At 35.5% G+C, this 25,078-nt stretch overlaps 2 protein-coding genes across 4 annotated transcripts in view; one reads left to right on the top strand and one right to left on the bottom strand.

The window, feature by feature from the left end:
• Positions 1-1,096: 1,096 nt before the first annotated feature.
• LOC145814971 (uncharacterized) lies at positions 1,097-3,793 on the top strand. Its single transcript, XM_082911934.1, has one exon. It carries the CDS (start codon positions 1,587-1,589, stop codon positions 3,564-3,566), a length of 1,980 nt encoding a protein of 659 aa, XP_082768060.1. The 5' UTR covers positions 1,097-1,586; the 3' UTR covers positions 3,567-3,793.
• A 3,027-nt stretch (positions 3,794-6,820) lies between these two features.
• Positions 6,821-25,078, bottom strand: part of LOC114301370 (uncharacterized) — a 61,538-nt gene continuing 43,280 nt past the window's right edge. The window contains exons 11-22 of one of the 3 annotated variants that reach the window (XR_014358177.1): positions 16,656-16,691; positions 16,488-16,543; positions 15,354-15,501; positions 9,606-10,050; positions 9,410-9,501; positions 8,730-9,237; positions 8,323-8,458; positions 8,036-8,077; positions 7,828-7,944; positions 7,659-7,703; positions 7,492-7,575; positions 6,821-7,395 (exon numbers count right to left, since the gene is read on the bottom strand). Coding sequence is in view for 1 of the 3 variants with exons in the window: in XM_082911910.1 (XP_082768036.1) it covers positions 7,285-7,395; positions 7,492-7,575; positions 7,659-7,827; positions 8,036-8,077; positions 8,323-8,458; positions 8,730-9,237; positions 9,410-9,501; positions 9,606-10,050; positions 15,354-15,501; positions 16,488-16,543; positions 16,656-16,691 (1,827 nt within the window). In the remaining 2 variants the exon portion in view is untranslated. Of the gene's footprint in view, positions 7,396-7,491; positions 7,576-7,658; positions 7,945-8,035; positions 8,078-8,322; positions 8,459-8,729; positions 9,238-9,409; positions 9,502-9,605; positions 10,051-15,353; positions 15,502-16,487; positions 16,544-16,655; positions 16,692-25,078 lie in introns of all 3 variants that reach the window. The other 2 variants (XR_014358176.1, XM_082911910.1) reach the window with 2 other exon arrangements.

Here is a 25,078-nt window from a genome sequence, read left to right as displayed (position 1 = left end):
CTTCATAGCTTCTGATACAAATGAATGATACAGATTCCACATTTTCCTTAAATCCAATTTTATTTAAATTAAATTTCTAAAATTTGCCAAGGCCCTTGTGGCCTAGTGACATGTAGCGGCATCTTAGGATATGGTGAGTGGAAGGTTTGGAGTTTGAGCTGATGGACCATTGGTGGTCTCTTTAAGTTATATATAATTTAATTTTACTATAGCATTCTGTCTTTGATAAAAAAAAAATTATAACATTTATCTTAAAATATTATATAATACACAATACATAAAGTCATTTCTCCGTACCTATACCTAACTTTTAGATGCATTTTCTAATATTTTGATTTAGAACGATTTAATACTTGGATAGGTACTTGTACCTGATACTTATATTTGTGTCCAAGTAACATAGGCACATAGCAGTAACACTTTAATTAGCGTAAAGTTAGCAAACTTCCAAAATTAGGAAAAGTAAATTATGAATGATTAACTGCTCCAGATCTTCTTTTTGAGGTAAATGTGAGGTAGTCGTTGGGTTAAGTGGTACTTCCAGTATCAAATCGTATCATTTCTCCTCTCTTTTTTTTCTTTTTTTTTAATTTTTTTTTATCTAATCTTTTCACTGTTTTTCTTATCCTTTTGTTGACAAAATTGCAAAGCAGGTGAAGTTGCTAATTGTTGATTATTGCAATGCATTTGATTATAGAAATGTTTAAAAATAACATTTTACAAATTTTAGTTGAATTATCTGTGTATGTATATGTATATATTCATATATAATTATTTAATTGCGACCTCTGCAATGCATAAGAATAATTTAAACCTTATTTGTGTTATAATAAAATATAAATCAAACCAAATCAAGTCAAGCCTTAAGTCCCATCAAATGAGATCAATTATATGAATCTTTCTTCTCCATTCAATTCTATCCAAGGTCATATCATTAGTTAAATTAAGTAAATTTATATTTCTATTTAAAAAATATAATTTAAATAAATATATGTGATAATTTTAGTTAATAAAAAAGCAATAATGCATAGTATTTCTCCTTTTCATCCCAAAATCCATTACAAACTAACGGGAAGAAATGATGGCCACGAGTCTTGAATAGAAAGTTGTCATGTGGGCAAGAGAAGACAGAAAACATAGAGGTTGGGCTGTTGTCCTTGTTTTTTTTTTTTTTTTTCCCCTTCTTCTCTAAAAGGTTGGACTTGTGAGATTAGAAAATTTGAATCTGGTGCGCTCCAATGTTCAAATGTTATTCATAGTCCTCGTGATCCATCAAACGGTCACAAATTTACATGTGAAAGAATTTAAAGACCCAGGAGCAAATTCTTTTTTTCTCTTTCATTTTCATACTAGTTAAAAACCCAAGAATGGTCCTATAAATAAGGGGAAGACACAGCTCAGACATTCAGACCATATCATTGTTTCTCTCTCTCTCTCTCTCTCTCTCTCTCTCTCTCTCTCATTAGTCTTTCTTTGATTTTTCTGTTATCTTTATTCCATCATTATACCTTCTTCTCTACGGGAACGAATCGGAATAAACCCCTATATTTATTTATGTGTCCTTTTGAGACTTTCCTCATTTCTGTATGTACGAAAATAAGCATATAGAGTATTTCTTTATTCCACTCGAGACTCAAAGAGAGTTGTCTTTCTCAGATCCCAACTTCATTGAAAAATTCTGGTATATTTCCAAGCTATCTCTCCAATCAGATCGAAACCCAGTTCCCAAAATGCAGATTGTGAGATGGGTTTTCAAGCTTGTTCTCATTCTTTCACTCTATAATCTGTCAATCTCAGAAGCCATAGCCCAAACAGCCTCACAGCAGGAGCAGGATCAGGAGCAGGCACCAGCTGCAGCTTGCTCAGAAGCAGATAGAGTTTCTCTTTTAGGTTTCAAAGCAAGAATCTTGAAAGACACTACTGATATTCTTTCTTCATGGACAGGTAGGGACTGCTGTGGAGGAGGTTGGGAGGGAGTTCAATGCAACCCAGCCACGGGAAGGGTTACTGGGTTGACGTTGCAGAGGCCCGCCTCTTCTGATAAGTACAGTGCCCTTTACATGAAGGGCACCCTGTCCCCTTCTCTGGGCAGTTTACAATTCTTGGAGGTGATGGTGATCAGCGGGATGAAACACATTGCTGGAACAATCCCTCAATCCTTTTCAAATCTAACCGGTCTCACGCTACTTGTCATGGAAGACAATTCACTTCAAGGGGACATTCCTTCAAGTTTAGGGCACTTGCCCTTACTCAGGATCCTCTCGCTCAGTGGAAACAGATTGATTGGCCAGATTCCTCCTAGTTTGGGGAATTTGAGGAATCTGATCCAGCTGAATTTAGCTAGAAACTCCCTTACAGGTCCTATCCCACCCTCCTCCAAAAATTTCCTTAGTTTGCAGTCCCTTGATCTCAGCTACAATTTACTGTCTGGATTGATTCCAGCTTTTATAGGACAGTATCGAAACCTGTCATTTTTGGACCTCTCCAATAACCAACTATCAGGCCAGATACCCAATTTGTTGTGCGAATTGGCCAATCTATTGGACTTGTCCTTGAGCCATAACCAGCTCACTGGAACAATCCCTGACCAGATTGGGAATGTAAAATCTCTGACCACTCTTTCTCTGAGTTTTAACAAACTGAGTGGTCAGATTCCAGAATCCATTTCAAGGTTACAGAACCTTTGGTACCTGAATTTATCTAGCAATTGGCTTTCGAATCCTCTGCCCACAACCCTTTCCAAAGGCATCCCTTCTCTATTGTCAATTGACCTGTCTTACAACAGTCTTAACCTAGGGACAATTCCCGAATGGATCAGAAGCAGACAACTCTCTGATGTTCATCTAGCCAGCTGTAATCTGAAAGGAACCCTCCCAAACTTCACAAAACCCGATTCCTTGATCTCTGTAGACCTTTCTGATAACTATTTCACTGATGGGATTTCGAATTTCTTCGTGAAGATGTCTAGCTTGCAGAAGGTCAAGCTTTCAAACAACCAATTGAAATCTGACCTTTCAGGAATCGCAATATTGCCAGATGGGCTTTCATCCCTTGACCTTCGCTCCAATCAGCTTTCTGGGTCACTCTCTGGGGTCTTAAACAACAAAACCAGCAGCTTTTTGGAGGCTATAGATGTATCCAGCAATCAAATTTCAGGCAGCATTCCTGAATTCAATGGAGGCCTGAGCTTGAAAATTTTCAACATAGGAAGCAACAAGATCACGGGGCACATCCCAAGTTCAATCTCAAACCAGATCCAACTAGAGAGGTTTGATATCTCGAGGAACCAAATAACGGGCACAATTCCTACAAGTTTAGGGTTATTGGTGAAAATGCAATGGCTAGACTTGTCCATCAATGGCCTTACTGGAAGAATCCCAGAGAGCTTGCTGGGGATAGAAAATTTAAGACATGCAAACTTCAGGGCAAACAGATTATGTGGAGAGATTCCACAAGGGAGGCCGTATAATATCTTCCCTGTCGCTGCATATGCACACAATATGTGCTTATGTGGCAAACCACTTCCACCATGCAAGCGGAATACGGAAGGTATTACGGGCCAGTAAAATGCTGACTCAATTGACAAAAGGGGTACATGGTCGTGGTGCAATATCAAATGCAAGAGGAAGGAGATAGATTATGGTTGTTTCTGCAACAGCTAAAATACATTTTGCTTTTCTTCATTCTATTTTATTTGGTACCAGTCTCTATTCACTCTTATTATTTGTTAACTTCCAATTATTAAAGAATATATATATATATATATATATATAATTGCGTGTTTCCACTTGAATAACCTTTCCATTTGAAGGTGAAAAAGTAAAGGTTCTGGTGAATTTGCTGTAATAACTGTGAACCGGAACCATTACTCGGAGGAATCATGCAATTTACCTATAAATCCAATCTATAATGGTATGTCCCTGCTTTTAACTCCTATAGATACAAAATCATACAAATTTCACTTTCCATGAGAAGTCCCAACTTGCCCAAGCGCTGCTAATTAAGGTGGATGGTATTTAGCTGATTGGATATATAGATAACATCTTAGTATATGAAAGAATAGAGACTGAAATTGCCAATGAATTAGGAAGCAAACTTTCAGGCAAAACTAAGAATTGAATTTAATTACTCACTTGCAATATTGAATAACCCAAAGTTACAAAGAGTGAAATTTGAAGGACAATGTGTTTCTTAGTAAATTCTACACATTCATAATATTATTTAGGCAGAATAAACTTGATTCACATTTAGAGCATCTCCAATGGTTTGCCATTGGAGATGCCAGAGCCATTTTATATCAGGTGTGGGCCAAAAATGTTCTCTGATGATAAGTTTTGACAGATGCTATCTTTGGCAAATGCCAAAATTTGTGTCAAATATGGCGCAAGCTTGCCAAAGCTGCCAAGTCACCAAAACCAACCATTTTCTCCCTCTCTCCCTCCATTTCTCATCCTTCCCAACAAAATAGAGATTGGGTGAAACTGCCATTTTTCTTGAAATTTTTGTAAAACCTTCACCAATTTTTTTTTTTTTCTAAAACAAAATTTTTTTATATCATATTTAAAAAATATAATAATAATTTGTCAAATGCCAATTTGGTGGAAAAGTTAGTTGAGATTTGCCAAAATAATATGTGATCATTGGAGCACCATTGCTATAATTTGACAAAATAATACTATTCATTATCAAATTATAGCAATAACAATGTTATTTTAACAAACACCATTGGAGATAACCTTACAAGAGTCAAAGGCCAGCCTTTGAGTATAACTCTTCAGAACATTTAAAACTTGATTCACATTTTCCATTTGCAAAAGAAATTGTGTATTTACTTATCCTTATTTAAAACGATATTCAAAATTTAGAGTTAAATGTATCACAGTTGAAAGGTCATGAGCCAAATTGACACAAATTTTAAGTTATAGGGACCGTTGGTGTAATTCGTCTAAAAAAAAATAACAATAATTTAAGAGATAAAAATGCAATTAATACTAATTTACATTAACAAACAAACTTCAAACAACTCCCTTTTGGAGCAACTTTTATGAATTATAGAGCTTCTAAATATTTTGAAACTACCCTGTTCTTTCCGATGTATTCAAAAATAAAAAATAAAAAAAATCCTACGCGTGTTCTTTATATGTAAAATATTTTATATGTAAAATATTGACTTTTTTATATTTATTTTAAAGTATGTTTATATAATATATATATATATATATATATATAATTTAAATTTAAATTGCAATTTTAATCTGATACGCAAATATAAATTTATAATTTTTTTGACTCATTAATACTTGTAAACATGTTTGAACTCAAATCAAGTGTAAACCAACTTGACTTGAGTTCGGTTTGTTAAATTTTTATTAAGCTCGAGCTTGAACTCAAGTTCAAACTTGTTAAAATATTAATAAATAAGCTCAAATATATTAAAACTTAGCTCGTTTGCAACCTTACGCATAAGATCACCCACTAGCCCTAAATGAGTCTCCTCTCATGCAGCCCCTCAAGATTTTATTTCGAAAATAATAATAATAATAATAATAATAATAAAAAAGAAAAGAGCCTTGTCCTAATTATTCTAAGGAAATATCTTAAAATCAAAGGTTGCGTTTTGTAGAATTTTGTAAATATGATTTGAGAGTATGAGTTGTATGTTGAGTTTGTGAGTTATAGAATTATGATTTGAGTGTAAAAAATTAGTTTGGTTATGGTTTTTGAATAGAGTGCTGAATTGAGTTTTAAATTGAGTGTAGAATTAAGTTTTGAAAGTTTGATTTGACATGTGAAGTAAGAAAATTTGTTTGGTTATGAGTTTTGAAAAAAAAAATATTCAAAATTTAATTCAAATTATTGTAACTCATGACAAAACACACTAGTTTCACACTTTTAAAAATTCTGATCAATACTCATAACCAAACTCTTTTTAAAATTCAATTAAAAAAATTATTATTAACAAAAAATAGCATTAATCAATTTTTTAATTGAAATACTACAAAGGCAATAATTTTTTTTCAAAATAAATATTCAAAAAATTTAAATCATAAATATTTAAATAATTTAAATAATCTAAAAAATTTAATAAGTAAAAAATTAAAATAAATATTCAAAAAATTCAAATCGTAAAAATTTAAATAATTTAAATATTCAAAAAATTTAAATAATTTAAAATGTTAATACTTTAAATTTAAAAACAACTCTACACTCAAATCGTAACCAAACACATAAAACAAAACTCAATTAAAAAATTATTTTTAAAACTCATAACCAAATACATAACTCGAAACTCCATACTACTTTTACAACTCTACACTCTAATCGTAACCAAATACATAACAAAAAAATTGAAATATTTAAAAATATTTTTATAAAATAGAATTTGAATTTATTTTTATGAAATATTTTAAAATTTAAAAAATTTAAATCGTAATATTTTGAAATTAAAATATTCAAAAAATTTAAAAATTTAAAAAATCGTAGCATATTTAAATATTAAAATATTTAAAATCTTAACAAAATTAAAATATTTTTAAAATATTTAAATATTTAAAATATTAAAAAAATTAAAATATTGATTTGAATTGAGTTTTAAAAAGAATTTTGAATTATGTGTTTGGTTATGAGATTTGAAAAGTAATGATTATGTTTTGAATTGAGTTTTGAGAAATAGGTATAGAATTATGATTTGAAAACTCCAAACAAACAACATACTCAAATCAATGGGTGGAACTATATTTTGAAGTACTTACCAAACAGAGCCAAACATATTAGTTGACGTTAAAAAGTGGTCTGGTACCAGGTGCCTCGTAAACAACCATTGAAGAGGAGGTCAAAATAATAATAATAATAATAATAAAAATCGTAGAAGATACAATTTCAAACAAATACAATATATGAACCATTCATCCACTCACTAAATCACTAAAAAGACAACTCTGAGATCATCCTCTTTAATCATTTGTCTACCACCTTATATAGTAAGCCATTACAAGTATTACGGTAACAGGGGAAAGCATCTGCCTAGCTCAGGCCTCTGTAATTTAAAATCAGAATCATCTCTCTCTATCTACGAAGATCTATCATCCCCCAAGATTATTGAGTTCCATGTAGGACTCTTCAATCAACAGTTTGGATTCATTGAAGTGCAATTACGACAATCAGCCAAGTCATATTTTAAAAATGATGCAAAATCAAGGAAGCATGAGTCAGGGACCATCTGGTTGATGGGTTATATCAAATATGAACAGCACAACACACTTCCACTCCTACACAAAAACTAAATTATTTTTGCCCCAAAAAGTCATAATAAAGCACTGCCAAGAAGATTAGGACATCTGTTAAAATGAGGCCCGCCACGTCAAAAACAAATTTAGGAGCAAATAACCCCCACACCTGCAGTGAAATTCAGCAGTATGCCAACTGTTAAGATATGCTAAATATGCACAAATCAATAAAAATATATGAAGGCTTTGTGGTCTAAGGATATACCATCAGGTGCCGTCTTTGAATTGTGACACACAATATTGTGAATGTGATTGAAATTGCTGTAATGAATCCATACATCAAATACACCTGAAACATAGAAGAAGATGAATAACCACGAGACCCCATCCAAGGAGAATTACAGCCATACACATCCAGGAGGATAAACTTACTTGAGATAATTGCATGAAAAAGAATCTCTTTCTCTGCTGCTCACCCTGACCAAATGGAAGTTGGCGTGCAACAAGAAATGGAAGTCCAAATATTGGAAGAATGTGAGAAAAACCAAATGTATCAATACTAAGAAGAATAGCTTGTGGAACAAGGATGAATTCTTCAAACCTGAAAACGAAGATGAGAGCCACAATCAATCAACCAGGAGGGTTGATGGACAACTCTCCCATGTTGAAAGTAATAACAGGGAAATCATTTCATCACTCGGAAAGTGTGACCAAGTCCCTTTAAAGTGGAGTAAAAATAAACGAGAATATATAATTTTACTAATAAAAGAGAATATACATATAAAGGATTAAAAAGAGCACACACTAACCCAATAAATGCAGCAGCGTAATGGAGGCCATCAAAAGCACACCTGAACAAAATGTTGCAGTGTTTAAGAAATACAGGGTGCACGGAAGAAAAAGGAGTTACTTCCAGTGTGAGAATGAAACTAATCAATGAACTGATAATTGTTTGCAAACAAGACTAAACGATTGCAGCACCATGAGTTTGGGACCAAAATGAATGACACAACACTTGACCAACTCTTCAGAGCACAAGATATGACTACCAATGGCACAATCAGCAGACATACAAAAGTTAAGAGCAAACTTTTACCAGTGGCCAGTGCAGAAAAAAAGGCACACAGCTATAAGACTCCATTGTGTAACAGGGGAAGAATACAAGGACAATGTTCCAGGAGTGCCATTTTTGCAATCCTGTTCAAAACTCTTCAACCTCATTATGCACCAACCTAGCAAAGAAGTTCTTGTAAGCACCAACTCAGGAGTAGAAACTTACAATGCTTAAAAAATTTAAAAACTAGCACAACTTTATCTCGTGAAAGAATTCTATAGGTAAATTTGGAATTTATATCCAAATATATAAGGCGTGTTTGAGTGGCTTACAGAAGCGGGAACGCAAAACTACAAAGAAATGAGGGTATGGCTTAAAGAATCATAAACAGACAAACCATAGCTCAAAGTGCAATACTACCAGATAAAAGGTGCAATGAAGAAATGTACCTCCAATTATGGATGCTAAAGCAACCAAGGGACCTTGTCTTCCAGATAGAATGATAACTGTTGAACTCCATGCAGACAGCATGGCCACCATTTTAAAAACTATGTTTTCTTCCCAATTTGGAGTTTTTTCTTCAGTAAGAAATCGAAGAAGTGCTAGGGATGACAGTTGTGCACAACCAATAATATAGATTATTTGAGGAATGAAATTTCTTCGTATGCCTTTTGGCAGAGGCAAATTTAGTAGTTTACTTTCTGAGGCCCAATATGCAGCAATGAGCAGATAACTTAATATGGTTCCTATTATAACATACTTAATAATTCTCTTACACGAGCGGTGAGCAATGCTCTTAAGCAGCATGAATGCTAAGACGACAAGAGCTAGCACTGGCACGAGTTCAGCTATCCATGAAGGGCATATATCCAGTAATACTGAACTGACAGCCTGCTTTGATAGCCCAAGTTCAATAGTAAATCTGAGAATGGAGATTAACAGAACAAACACAACTGCCTGCAAAATGATCACCAAAAATTAGCCCACAAGCAAAATTCCTATAGTAATATTCTACTAGTTTACAATCACAAAAAAGAAGATAATGTAAATCATAAATTTACAAGCCATAATACAACACCGGTATGACTTATTGACAAAAGTAAATGACACCCAGAGTAAAAATTCCTACTTCCACTAGCATCTTCCCTTTCATTATTGAATAACGTAAGTTGAGCATCCCAGTTGCGGCAGCAAGAAAACTTGCGACTTTTCCTTCTTCCACTGATCTCATGGAATTTAAATTAAAACAAAACAACAAAAACTATGTTAATAATGAAAGAATGCATTGAAGAAGCAATAAAAATACCTGTAGAGATAGAACTTACAAATATAACTATTTGAAAGGAAGCTGCATGCACGTATTACCACCACCAAACAAGAAAAAGTCAATCCAAAGGAAATCCCAGACTCGGCATGGGAAAGAAAATGAACTCCACATAGTTTGTCCAGTCTTCGGATGGCGAGCAAATGGACAAGCAATGAAGTCAATATCACACCAAAACCAATTCCCATCATCTTCAAATTAAACTCGGTCCATTTTGAGCGTGCTAGCTCAGCAACACTTGCCAAGAAACTAAAATATGCATCGGTTTGCCTCCTGAGATCAGGTAAGGATGTATGACAGCTTTCATTTTTATGTAGCAGTAAGTTGATCATTGTATTTGACCAATTCTCCATTGCTTGAGAATACATTGCTGATAAATGCAACAAATCTTCATTTGAAAACCCGATGACAGATGAAGCTGAATATACATCAATGTATCTCTTCACCTACATAAGATAAACATATGCAGCCAGCTAAAACTCAGTAGAATCAACTGTCTCAACATGCATGATGTTATTGATCGGTTAATAGTCAATCAAGAATTGAAAGTATTTCCATGCCTTGTTGTAAAGACCAAAGTCAACACAAACACTACTATCAAAATACATGGAGTGACCATTGCCTTCAAAATTAATGCAAAGGAACCAAGCAGGCTTGGACAAGCATACCTATCTCACATGGATCTGGATATGTATGTATGGGTTCGTTAACATGTATAGACATTAGACCTTCCAAAACCCTAAACCTAGGGACACAAGGATATTTGTAAAAAAGTTGGGTATTAAATTAGGAAATGCTCCACATACATAACATTCTATTATTCTCCAAGAAATATGGAAACAGACTCAAGACATGAAGACAACAATTGCCACAAGCGTTGGCTGCATCTTTTGTGCCGACATTCTAGTCTCAAAGTTTTCTCAAGTTCTTTTCTTTTCATTTGGCATTCTCAAGCTAGAGCAAGGTTCTGGAGTTCAAATTTTGGTTTGATTCAAGTCTGAGGGCATTCAAAGCAGCTCGGCTTCGATCCTTTGCCTTGTCCAGGTTAGTTTCTTTTCATTTTTTGTTTTCATTTTCGTTCATGCTTAAATTAGGGTTTAAGCATGCTTAGATTTATTTTTATTCATGTTCAGGGATTACAATATGTTAGATCAAGGGTTTTTATTGCTTTCTTAGTTTCACATGTTCTTCACCATGTTTAGGCTTCAGGGTTTTCATTTGCTTTATTTAATTCATGCTTATTGTTTTCATTCCTCACATGGTTACTTTTCGTGCAAGAATATTGCATAGGTTTGCATCTAGGTAGAATTTTTTTGCCTTTCAGTAATTTCTTATTGTTTTCTTTATTGATTTTTTATCTCTTTAATGGCATGAAGTTTATAAAAACTGTTGGAGATGGGTATTTTACATATATATATATATATATATATATATCTTCGGGAGTCTTTTGTAATTAATTTAATGAATTTTGGAGATACATTATTTCGAATCCCCATTTTTGTTGTTTTCTGTATAAATTTAGTGTCTGATTTTTATCACTTAGACCATTTGGAGTTTGGATCTGAAACTTGGTGAACATGTTAGTTGCATATAGGGAGAGCATCACATAAAAATTTCATAATTTTTTAAGTCGTTTGATATATCTGCTTTGCTTTCAAAGTTTCTTATTACATCATCATCGCATGTTGGCAAACCATCTGCAAAATGAAGTTGAGCAATTTTAGGTCCTCCCCTAGCAGGTTGGATAGGCCAAAAATCCTTTCTCCCAACTTTCTCCTGCCACCCGAAGCGATGTAATTTAGTTTTGATTTTGTTTAGTTTGGCAACATAGGAAGATTTACAAAGAGAAGTCAACTAGTTTATTTTGTTTCTCATTTTCTCTGTGGATTGTGGACTTTAGATACTTAGTTTGCTTTGATTGGTTTTGTTATTATGTGGTGGATGTACGTGTTAGTCCTACGGTTTTATTTTTATGATGTCTATGATGCATTTGGTTAGTTGTGCTTCAATATTATATATGCTTAACAATATTTGACACAAAATTAATATGTTGCATATAACAAACATGCGCTTTGAAATATTAATATGCTTTAATTTTAGCATATTTTTAAAACTTATATTTTGATATAATTTGTTGTTGGAAGGATATGCTCATTGTAACAGGTAACCAAATCCTTACTAAGTATGAGTGTTGACACCACAAAAGAGAAGTGCTGACACCTTAATTCAGTAGCTTCGAGAAAATCAAAGATGTGCAAGTGTTGACACTATCAACCCAAGTGACGGCACCTGATAAAGAAGATAAGAAGCGAGTGTCAACACCTTCAGACATAGTGTCGACACCTCTAATTCAAAAATTCAAATTTCTGAACGCAATCTGACATGTTTCAAACTGTTCTAATTACCACCAACCTCCAATGGTCAAATGAAGTTCAAGAGCTATAAATACTCATCTCCAACATCAAATGACATAGTGGGTGTTTGGGAAGTGGGTTTTTATGTAGGTTTTTTTAGTTGTACGATTTTATTGGAGAAAAAAAATTTGTTGTTTGGGAAGATAGTTGAGTTTTTTTGTGGTTAGATGTGATGTTTATGAGAGAAAAAGTGAAATGCTTATGGGGTTGGATGTGATATTTTGTTTGGATATGGTTTTTTGATTTTGCAGAAAGTTTGTCTTTTAGTGGAAAAAATCAAAAAAAACCCAACACACAAACTTCCCAAACACCACCATAAAGAAGGGGTGACCTAAAGAGGAGAAGAAGAATAAATTTATTTGTGCTCTTGTTCTTCATTGTTCCAAATCTATTCTTGAGAAGTTGGTGCTCAGATTTGTACTCACATTATTATTCAAATCATTTGTAAAAGGGTGGTTCTACCATTGGGCTTTATTGTTGAGTGTTTTGTGAGAAAAAACTTGTGAGATTTGTAATACCAAAACAACGGCTGTTTTTGTTGTTTATTTTTGAGAGTTTTTGGAACAAAATCCTTGTTGTAAAGGTCTTGCAAGTACACAGGAAGCTTCTAATAGTAAAGCTATTTGAAAAATAGTGGAAGAACTCGAGGGGAACACTGGGAAGTGAACGTAGGCTTCGGTTGAAGCCGAACAACTATAGACCTTGAGTTTGATATCTCTCTCTCTCTCTCTCTCTCTCTCTCTCCCATATTGCATTGCTATATTTATCTCATTTGATTTGCTCACACACACACATTAGTGCGCTCTTATTTTATATATCTTTCCATATCTATTTGAGTTGTAAAAATTAGTTTTATTAATTATTTTAGTTTTTATTTATCAACCCAATTCATCCCCCCTCTTGGGCTGCCTTCTCGGTAATAATATGTTTTCACAAGAATAATAGCAGTGTTTCCAAACAATTCGAGAATGTCCCCAAGACCCATGGGTTCACTTAAAGACGAATTTACCATTCAAGATGTTTTGGTGTGATTCCCGCCCAAATGAGTGCCCATTTTTGTTCCATTGCCTAATTCCTTCTGGTTTTGTCACATGTTTTCTCCTTTCCCTATATGTCATCATGCATTCAAAGGTCTAACAAATTTAACTAATTGAACCAATGAAATTGAGTAGAGGCCAACTTAACGATTGGGCAGGATGGGTGCCTCACAGCTTCCTATCTTGTACCTTAGCCCCTAAATCCAGTCCCTTTGATTGTAGCTCGTGCCTTACCTATAGAGTCAAAGTTTAAGGATTTTGGGTTTCCTAGTGGTACCTCGAAAAAAACTAGGCGGCGACTCCGTTGAATGGATCTTCGACTATCGTGACTATTAGTCTGATTCCTTTTAGTAAAATCCTCATGTCCCTTGGTTTATGACTCTCGACCCTTTATTGGAAAGAAAGTGTGGATCCCTTCATTGGGAACCATTGTCCACACACACACACACAAACACCACATCAAATACAAAAGGCAGATATATCCCCCACCTTTCTTCCCCTCCTACTTATCTTAGGTTCCTTCGAACATTAAAAGAAGTCCAATACTGATCTTGAAAAACCTATATCATTATCTCTCCCCCTCCCCCCTCTCCCCCCCCCCCCCCCCCCCCACAAATTGAATTGATGGATGTGCTTCGAAAGTGCATATCTAATTGAAAGAATCAGACATATAACCCATACTCTTATCTAGGTGTAAAGTGTCTGATACAAGCACTTGATTTACTTTGAAGAGTCCATGTAACATAGTCTGTGACAACAAACTCCTCAAGCTATCTAAACTATCCCACCCAAGAAAATACAACAAAGAATTAGTTTTCTATTCCACAATACTATTCATTGCCCCCAAACAAACCCTATTTCAGTTCCAGATTCCTAGCATTTTAAACTGTAATAGCCTAAGCCCTTTCCCTACCTCTTGTCCTTCAACACTCAAACGCCTTATTTATGAAAATCCAGTGCTTCCAACAGAAAATTAAGCCACTTGGCACGTTTGAAACTAATCTTCGTCTACAAAATCTGCACAGATGGCATAACAATAACAATGAAATGCACACACTAGCGGGCAGGTAACAATGCTACAAGATATTTTTGCACCATTGATGAAATCACAATTCTATAAATAAATTAATAACCTGTGAAAACAGAAATACAAGAAAGAAAACAGAAATACAGGCGAGGGACAAATTAATAACCTGTGATCAATGAAGCACGGGTATGGGTACGAGTATTGGTACTGGTACGATATGGGTATATCAATACAGTAAAATTTCAAATAGTAGGGTACGGGTACGGGTACGGTTACGGGTACGGCTGGGTACGTTTGTAAAAAAAATATTTATTTTAATTTGGAGTAAAGCAAAAATTAGTTAAATGATTTAATTTGTTAAGATCCATCCAACAATTCACATTTAATGCCAAAAGTAAAGGTATAAACCAAAATTAAATGTCATTATATTAAATAACTTACAAACCATAGCTTAATTTTAAAATCATACTACGCATAAAAATAAAAATAAAAAAGAAGTCCAATGAAATTAATGTTACCTCTTTATTAGAAGAAAATACTATTTAGTGTGTTTGGTTTGAGTTTTTTGGATTAAGTTTTTTAAAAACTAAGTTTTTTGGTTTTCGTATTTTTTTGCTTTTAGTGAATATTTTTAACATTTTAAACGTTTTTTTTACTTTTTTAGATGAACCAAAAGTAAAAAAATTGTGAAAAAATATTTTAAAAAATTAATAAATACATAAAAATACAAAAAATGTATTGAATTCTCGTATTTTTGATATTTAGTGAATTTTTAAAAGGTTTTTTTCACAATTTTTTTACTTTTTAGGTATATTTATGTTAGGTATGTCTAAAAATTAAAAATACTGCTTAAAATATTAAAAAATTTTAATAAAAACAAAAAAACACAAAAAACAAAAAGGTAAAATTTTATGAAAAGTGTTTTTGGAAAATTCTAACCAAGCAAAGTGATTTTGACTAAGGTATGGTACGGCATGGCTTGGGTATATATACTAGATACGTCTTGGTATGTCAGAAATTAAGAAGAAAAAATTTGAGTACGTGTTTCGTGTACCCGGTACGTATGTAGAAGTACCATACAAGGTACCAGTACCGGATATGGCATGTTTGTCAAAGCATCCATGCTTCATAGCGTATGATGCAAAGTTCGAGAGTGCATTATCAACCCTAACAAAGGATAAGACCCCCTCAAGCAGTTTGTTATCAATTTATTATTTTCAGGTCCCGAGTCATGATTCCAAACTGAATTAAAGGTTAATTCAAAAGAATACCTGCCAAGAATTGATGCAGAGCACATTGACATAATTTTGCATCCATTCTTCCGTGTTTGATTGATTTTGGTAAATACCCTCTTTAGAGCTTTCGAAATTCCATGTTCCAGAAGCTAAAGCATACAGTTCAGGATTCACACGTCCAATGCTGTAAATAAATTAATTATTTTAGAAAGATAAATTTCATAATGTCAAAGAAAAGTGCAGTAATGCAGTGGCATGGAAACAAGATATAGTTTATACAACGTTCTCAAATGTAACTACAAATTTAAATATCAAATAGCAAAGCAAGCTCTTAAGAAAATGAAATCAAAGACATAACTTTTAGATGTTTAAATACAATACCAGTGAAAGCAAAATGAAAAAGTTAAATCATACCGGACAAGGATTTTATTTCCAGAGTGACGGTGTTTGCTCTACCAACAATGCAAAACAGTTCTACAAGAACTGGCAATAGAATGGAAACAAAATTCTCATGGTCAACAACTTCAATTTCTGAAAAGTCTGATTTTTCATTTATTTTTTGGCATGACAAAAACATAACCATCCAGATGTTTAAAACAAATCCAACGAAATTGCAACTCTGGTCATGTAGTGATATCAATAAACTTCATGCCACTGTGCTTCATTTCATTTGATTGCCAGTAACTACTTCAATTATATTATGTCCACTGAATATTAGCACCCAAAAAAAAAAAAAAACCCTTCATGTGTAGAAAATAATGATATACTAGAAAAGGAAAAGAGGCATATGGATAAAGATGTGGAGTGCACATGAAGAAACTAGCTCCGTATCTTCTAAATTCACCAAGGAAAATCATATGAAGCTATAAAATTTCAACTTTACCATCCTCAACTCTAATAAATGATTGAGCACATGGAGACCCTTTTAGAAATTTCACATCTCTGGATAGAAATGTTTCTACTAATTCAATGGTCCACCATCACTAGTGAAGCATATTATCTAAAAAAAAAATTTAATATAGCTAATATAGGAATGCTTTATATGCCAGAAACAAACACTACTGACTTGTCTACAACATATCAAGAAATTCATCTAACAATTAATTTTAAAAATCATGAAATGAAAATGATGATTCAAAAGTTAAAATTCACAGAATGCTTACACTGCACCTTCCAAAAGGAAAGGGAACACCAAGCAATGCTGACACTGTCACCGCAAAGTCAATCTGCAAAGATTGGCTTGAGTAAGTGCAAATCACAAAAGAAACATATAATTCATTTGTTTTGAGCATAAAAACTCAACAAATCTACTATCCAAAAAGGAATGACAGTCCTAACCTGTTGAATGGAACTAATGCACACTAGTCTTCCATCCTGAAATTCAGAACACGAAAGAAAATACAACAATAGTGATAACTGTTAAAATAAAACCAACTCATACTAGGCTGATAAAAAATCAATTATCATTTAGTCTGCCAATTCATCAAGGTGTTTCTTCTATTGACAATCATCAAGGGATATTAGGAAGCACAAAGTCCACAACTACAATCGAAATATTTGTATAAGAGTTGAGACATGTCTTATTAGGTTCAATGTCATTGAGAAACAAATCAGGCATATAACTGGAAACCTTCTATGGTCATTGGAGGTGAGTCAAATGGCTGCAGAAGCCTTCTAGGAAGTAGGGTAGATATGTAAGGGGTGACAAACCATTATAGGTAGGCTAGGTGCCAACTGAGGCACCCTTAAGAATATAGAGAACAACAATATTGGAGAACTAAAGTCTAAAATTGGATGACCAAAGCCTCCAACTAGTTTTAGAGAGGTGGATAAGATTTGCTTGGAGATGGAGGTGGCCTTCACATAGAGGCACTTGCTGAGGGACCACGCCTCTAATGTATAGAGCTTAGGTGGCCTTTTTTGCGGGTATGATAGTAAGGACATGTGGCCTTCTTTGTGGGTATGATAGTAAGGACATGTGGCCTCCTCTGTGGGTATGACAATCTGTTTGTTAGTGGCATGACCTCAAACAATGGTGTCAGAGGTTGTACATGCTCCGTAAGTACGAAGGGGTATAGAGCACGCCATATATGCTTTTGTCTTGAATTGAAGATGTCTTTATCTTAAGTTATTTCTCTTTCTAAGACCAATTAGGTATGAATATGTCAAAGGAGAACTAGATGAGCACCTGGGAGAACTAGCAACTCTAGATGTTGTCCCAAAGCACCACCTAGCCAGAGTGCCAAGATTTCCTTTAGAGATTGTCCCAGAGCATCTGATCTAAGGTTAGGGAACTGCACAAGTTAGCCTCGCAACCAGCATGGCTCAACCACTGAGGGGAGCAACTGAGACAAATGGGTGTCAAAGTGGTCCTTGAGTGTGACAACCAAACCGTTCATGCATCATATATATATATATATATATATATTTCATTATTCTTGCATTCATGTTATGGTCCATGCTTATGTGATACAGGGTTTGTTAGCAATAGGAAGAGAAGATGAAGTTATGTTGGAAAGTCATGCTTAGGACCTATTTGTTTTGTGCCTTGAGTTAGGGGATAACTTAGAACTTGATTTGAAAACCATAGGATGTAACTAACCCTTAAGTGAGAAGCTTAAAGACCTTAGTCTAATGAACTTGTCCATTTCATGTTATTCGTTATTTTGCTATTAGGATTAGTGATAATTAAGTATGATTAGTGAACCCTAATTAGGATTAACTAGGTTAAGTATGATTAAAATAAATTAGGATTTCTTAGTCTTGATCTTAATTAGTTAAGTTAAAGCAAGGAAATTAACCAACTAATGAACTTTCCAACTCTTGCCCTATTTTACCAAATAAAAACTTAGGACCAAAGCCAAACAAATAGAAGAAAATCTGCAGCAAACGTTAGAAGAAGCTAGAAAAGAGGAGAAGAAAGGAGAAGAAAAGAGAAAGAAGAGAGAAAAGAGGGAGGACTCAAAAACTTCAACAAATCTAACCTAAAAAGTGTTCTAAGGTATGATTTCTATCCTAAATCCTATAGCAGACCTTCCTAACATCTAAGATTGAAAAGAAACTAGGATTAATTTGGTTTAAGAATGAAGAAATTAAAATGAAGGACTAGGCATGAAGCTTAGGAATTTCAATCTTTTGAAGTAATTTTTGATGATCTTGATACATTTGGATCCTTACTTCCATATCTTCTTTTGATTTCAAGATATTTACATGTTTGAAATCATGTTTTAAAGACACACAGCAGATTTTTGAAGATGAGTTTAAAGGAAACTATATTCAAGAATTTCATAACTTGAACCATGGATTTGATCTTCGAATCTTAGAATTTTATTGTGTTTTGATGTTTTGATTTGGAAAACAATCATATTTTCATATTCATCATTGATTTTACATGTTTTAGGTCAAGTTCCATAAGTCCCAACTCAAGAAAAATGGAAGAAAACAGCCTAGGAACTTGCTGAATTTTGAACAGATAATTTGTGCCCAGAACCGCACGTGCGGCGATTTCCCTAGTTCACGGTTTTGATTCTGAAAAAAAGGCAGGTGCAGGCTGCACCTGCCGTAACCATCCCACACGTGCAGATTGGGTCCCGCACATGCAAAAAACCCCTGTTTTGTCTATGCTTTTGTTTTGTAACCTTCTTTCACATAGGACTCTTCTTGTATGCATTTGACATTTAGTTAAGGTTTGAATTAGACCTAGAACAATGCTAGAACACTTGAGAGAATTTAAGGAAAACATTTAACGAAGTTTAGACAACTGATTTGTTATGTGTATACATGTAAGTTAGGGATTTCAATGCTTTGCTCTTGTTTGTAGGCTAAGCTTTGAAGAAGTCACACCCTTGTTCACTGAGCCAATTATGAGTAGTAGTATGCTAAAGCTATGTTCGTTAAAGTTATGATTCGAAATGTAAACTTATCATATGTTTAACAAAGTTATGCTATTGTTTCATTACGAATGAACATCTTATATTTTTGTATCATGTACTAAGGTAACACCTAGATCATGTTTGTTATTGGGAATCATGCCAATAACCTCAAGCTAACTGAGCTCCTCTAGCCACATGTGGATTCATGTTTTGAAATGTCTTGAAATGTACACTGCTATGTCTATGTTTGCAAGTTAAGCATGTTTGATCTTGACAAAGAGTTAAAATTATAAGAACAAGTTTAAGAGTGAGAGGAGAGGAGAGAAATAAAAAAGCAAGAATTATTATTAGGAAGAGGCACAAAATCTTAGATTAGCTTTTCCCTCTATAACAATATGTATTTATACTAATCAAATAAGTACATAAAAACAAAACTACCCTTCATCTAACTTAACACTCCCCCTTAAATTGGTGCATAGATATCTCTCATTCCCAACTTGCACACAATGGGATGAAAGACCTTACTACCTAATCCTTTAGTAAAAACATCGGCTAACTGATCTTCAGATTGCACAAAAGGCATACAAATCATACCACTACTTATTTTCTCCTTGATAAAACATCTGTCAATCTCAATGGGCTTGGTCCTATCATGCTGGACAGGATTATGAGCAATGCTAATAGCAGCCTTATTATCACAATACAACCGCATTAGTCCACTATTTAACAATCCTAAGTCAGCCAATAACACTTGAAGCCACATGAGCTCACAGATGCCATTCGCCATTGCTCGATACTCCGCTTCTGCAATTGATCTGGCCATAACAGCTTGTTTCTTACTTCGCCAAGTCACCAGATTACCACCTACAAAAATACAATAACCTGAAGTAGACCGCCTATCATTAACTGCACCAGCCTAATTGGCATTAGTGAAAACCTCTATTTTCAAATGACCATGCTTAGAGAACATGATTCCTTTTCCAGGTGCTGATTTGAGATACCTAAGGATTCGATTAATTGCATCCAAATGCCTTATTCGAGGATCATGCCTTAATTGACTTACAACACCAACTGCATATGCAATATCTACAAGTCTTTGATATCTTCCTTTATCTACACAATCTCCATCACTGCTGTTAAGTCTGTGATTGGCCTCAATAGGAGAATCTGCGGGTCTACATCCCAACATACCTATTTCCTCAAGTAGATCCAAGATATACTTCCTTTGAAAAGATGCCATTATCCGATCTAGCAATCTCAATCCCAAGAAAATACCACAAAGAACCAAGATCTTTGATTTCAAACTCCTTGAAAAGTCGAGCCTTGATTTGGGACATCTCCTTTACATCGTTACCAGTCACCACTATGTCATCCATATAGACAATAAGAATAGCCATTTTATCTCCACACTTTTTGATGAACATAGTATGATCAGCATGACTTTGCTTGTACCCAAATCTGAGCATCGCCTTAAGAAACTTATCAAACCAGGCTCTAGAAGACTGTTTTGATCCATACAAAGCCTTCTTTAACTGACAAACCTTCCCTTCAGTAACCGAAGAAGAGAAACCTGGAGAAACATCCATGTACACTTCTTCTTCTAGATCACTATGGAGAAAAGCATTCTTTACATCAAGCTGTTGTAATGGCCAACCCAGATTTGCGGCATAGGAAAGAAGGACACGAATAGAATTCATTTTAGCCACTAGAGCAAAGGTCTCCTGATAATCAATGCCATAAGCCTGAGTGAACCCTTTAGCAACCCAGTCTCGCCTTATATCTCTTTATAGTCTCATTCGTCTTCTGCTTGATTGTAAACACCCATTTGCAACCTACAGGTCTTTTACCCAATGGTAGAGAAACTAACTCTCAAGTGCCATTCTTATTCAGAGCTCTCATCTCTTCTGCCATAGCTTCTTTCCAGTTAGGATTAGTGAGTGCTTCCTTCCAATTATGAGGGATAGAGACAAAAGACAAAGACAAAACAAAGGCACAATATGATGAAGATAAGGAATCATATGACACAAATTTAGAAATAAGATGTTGAGTATAAGTTCTAACACCTTTTCTAATAGCAATAGGAAGATTTGAATCATCAACAGGAATAGTAGAAGTAACCAAAGACTGAGGATTCCATAGAAGAAATAGGAACTGGAGTCGGAGGTGATGATTGGCATGGCACCACACAGTTCGATTGTTTTCTTTGTCGCCGAGAGTAGGCCTAAAGATCAGGTCTATGTAACCTACTAGGCTCCTTCTGAACACAATATGCTCTATCCAACCTACTAAACTCACCCTGAACACACTTACTCATATCTTTTTCATAATATGGCGCCTTCTCCTCCATACAACAAATAGTAGAAAATAGTGGATCAGAAAAAACAATCTCTTTCGTTGAAGAAACCTCCCCTTGAAGAGATTGGTCCCCGAAGAATGACTCAGACTCACAAAAGGTGACATCCATGGAAACATAAGTTTTGCGAGAGTGAGGATCATAGCATTTGTAGCCTTTTTGGGTGGAGAAGTAACCAATGAAGACACATCGAAGAGCCTTGGGGTCCAGTTTGCTCCGAGTAGGATGAGAAATGTGAACAAAACAAACACAACCAAGCACTTTAGGAGGAAGGGAATGAGGGGATATAGATATGTGAGGAAGGAGGGTAAGGGGGTGCAGAAACTGGAGTACACTAGAAGACATGCAGTTAATGAGATACACAGCAGTGAGAACATCACCCCAGAATGGTTTAGGAACCCGCATCGTGAACACAAGGGCACGAGCAACCTTAAGAAGATGACGTTTTTTGCGTTCAACCTCAAGATATGCTCCAAATTTCCTCTCAATGTACTCAGTACCATTATCACTCCAAAGAACTTTAATTTCAGTGTCAAACTGAGTACGTACCATCTTATGAAATGTTTGAAAGCAAGAAAAGACCTCACTTTTGGTGCAAAGCAAGTAAACCCAAGTGACATGAGAATAACAGTCAATAAAAGTTACAAACCAACAAACTAGACACAAACATAACACGAGAGGGGCCCCATACATCAGAATGAATAATCATAAATGGAAACAAACTCCTTTTAATAATTGAAGGATAACATGATCGTTTATGTTTTGCAAACTCACAAACATCACAATGAAAATCGTTCCTATCACAATCCTTCACTAAAGTAGGAAAAAGTTTATTCAAAACTAAAGTAGAGGGTGGCCTAAACGCTAATGCTGTTAGAATAGGAAATTATATTATTCTGATTTGTTCCTTGATTGATGTAATGGGTTGTTATGAGCTGGCCCTTGATTCATGCCTTATGGCACTCCTGTAATTATGCTTTATTTCTAATATAAAAGGAGATGAGGTCTCACTCATTCCCTATCTCTTTCTGTTCTCTAAAACTTTCATGGTATCAAAGCCACAACCCTAAATCCATACACCACACAGCCACCACAAAGCTACCCATCCAAGTTTGACAAGTGTATCACCTTCCCTAGCCCTGTCGGCTACTATCAAAGGGCTTCTTGGCCCAGACACTAGATGCTGAAGCTGTCAGAGGCAGCCCTAGCCCCTTCGATCACTGTTGCAGGTGCCCCAACCTTTCATTGGTCCCTGCCGACAGGTCTCCTGGCCTAGTCGACCACTGGTTCAGGCTCTTCTTGTCTTGCTGACTGCCACTGGCAGTCTCTCTGACCCAGCTGACAACCCCTATGCATTTGTTGGCATTAGTCGACATCCTCTGCTGTGTCGGCTCTCTGTGGTTGACTTTGTAATGAGGTATTAACCTAGAGTCTCTCTGGTTCTTCTTTTCTTTTTCAAAAACAAAGCAAAAACAAAACAAAAGTTTATATGAGTTCTTAATTCTTTATATTTTCAGAATGATCGTTGTGTCTTTCCTTCCACCACCATCTTCTAGGTTTGTGATTGGCACTAGTTTTGTTGAGGGTTCGGTAATACAGTATCCATGGTAGATTCCACCAGTATGTCTACTACTTCTCAGACACCTCAGAGTGAGTTTCATTTTACCTACTACTAAGACTGATAACCCCAACCTTAGTCTTAAAATCACCACATCTCTATTTAATGGTCAAAAGTATCTAGCTTGGTCACAAAGTTTGGCTATCTTTTTGAAGAGCAGAGGGAAGATGGGGTATGTTAATGGCGGCACCCAGTACCACGGACCTGAGTTATGATCAGTGGGAGATCACCAACTCCCTCATTATGGTTGGTTGATACATTCTATAATCTCAGAGATTGGAGAAGGCTATCAATCTATGGACACTGCACAAGATATTTAGGAGGTCGTGGCTACCACTTACTCCCGGAAGAGGAATTTCTCCCAGGCTTTCGAGTTACGCCGGTCCATTAAGAGGGCAATACAGGGTGAGATGCCTGTTCTCCAGTATTTTACCTTCCTTAGCAATGGGTGGAAGAGGCTTGACCATCTTCAGGATTACAAGCCTGTCTGTCCCACGAATTTTGCTGGTTACCGGAAGTTTGTGGAGCAGGAGTGGGTCTTCAAGTTCTTAGAAGGCTTGAATGTGGAGTATGATCCGGTTCGAAGCAGAGTACTTAGTATGGACGTGCTTCTTTCTCTCCAGGAAGCTTTCTCTTATGTGCAGAATGAGGAGAGTCGCCGTTCTACGATACTTCCTTCTACCACTACTAATCGCTCTGCCTTGGTTTCTGCACCTTCCCGAGCTGGCGAGCGTGTCTCATGGTTCTCATCCTTCATCTGAAAAGGATAATCTTTTATGTGACTACTATCGTAGACTTTAACACACCCGAAAGACTTGTTGGAAGCTGTATGGGACTCCTTCTGGTGGTCGAGGAGACTGTCCTGGTACTTGCGGGGGTAGATCTGGCCAGTCTAAAGGCCGAGGGGCCAATGCTCGGGCTCATCTTTCAGATACAATTGAGCCACCACCTTTATCTCCCGTTATCTCACCAGCTACTGATGTTTCGAGGTTATCTGCCTTGAATTTTGAGATCACTCTTCGCCACTTGCTAGACGGTCAAGCCTCCACTTCTGCCACAGGTGCACTCTCTTCTTCCTTTGCCAATTCAGGTAACTTGGCTTCCTCCCCATATGCATTGCTATCTTATACCACTGCACCATGGATTATTGATTCTGGTGCTTCCGACCTTATGTCTAGTTCCTCTCATTTATTCTCAAAGTATAACCCCTCTTCAGGTCAAGAAAAAGTGCGTATTGTTGATGGTACTATGCCATCTGTATCAGGGAAAGGTTTAATTCATGTCACCTCTTCCCTTCCTTTATCCTTTATCCTCCATGTTCCCAATTTTAGTGTTAATCTTTTATCTTTGAGTTGTATTACTCGTGATTTGAATTGTAACGTGACGTTTTTTTCCTGATCGTTGTCTTTTCCAGAACCTTATCATGAGGAAGGAGATTGGCAGTGGTAGTGAGGAACACGGTCTCTACATTCTCGATCAAACACACAAGCTGGCTCACTCATCTATTTAGTTACCATCCACCAAGGAAGACCTTTGGCTGTGGCACCGTCATTTAGGATATCCCTCTTTTTTACTACTTAAGCATTTATTTCCTTTTGTTTTTGAAAATAATCGCGTGTCTGATTTTTAATGTGAGTCTTATCAACTTGGGAAACAACACCGAGCTTCTTTTGCTCCTTCTATTAATAAAAGTTCAATTCCATTTACTTTGATTCATTCTGATGTCTGGGGTCCCTCACATTTTGTCTTTAAAAGGTCTAAAATGGTTTGTTACTTTCATAAATGATTGTTCTAAGGCCACTTGGGTCTATCTGATGAAAGATAAAAGTGAGGTGCTTTCTGTATTTCAAACCTTTCATAAAACGATTTGCACTTAGTTTGGGGCGGTGGTCAAAATTTTGCATTCTGATAACCGGGG

Source organism: Camellia sinensis, unplaced genomic scaffold (assembly GCF_055761805.1).
Source record: "Camellia sinensis isolate YWXY unplaced genomic scaffold, ASM5576180v1 Unanchor14, whole genome shotgun sequence".
In the NCBI taxonomy this organism is placed as follows: domain Eukaryota; kingdom Viridiplantae; phylum Streptophyta; class Magnoliopsida; order Ericales; family Theaceae; genus Camellia; species Camellia sinensis.
The sequence above is the reverse complement of the archived record's forward strand: the minus strand, read 5'-3'. Positions and strand labels throughout refer to the sequence as shown.

Bases quoted from the DNA above. Each gene is read 5' to 3' on its own strand.
- LOC145814971 (XM_082911934.1), top strand. From the start codon at position 1,587: ATGTACGAAAATAAGCATATAGAGTATTTCTTTATTCCACTCGAGACT.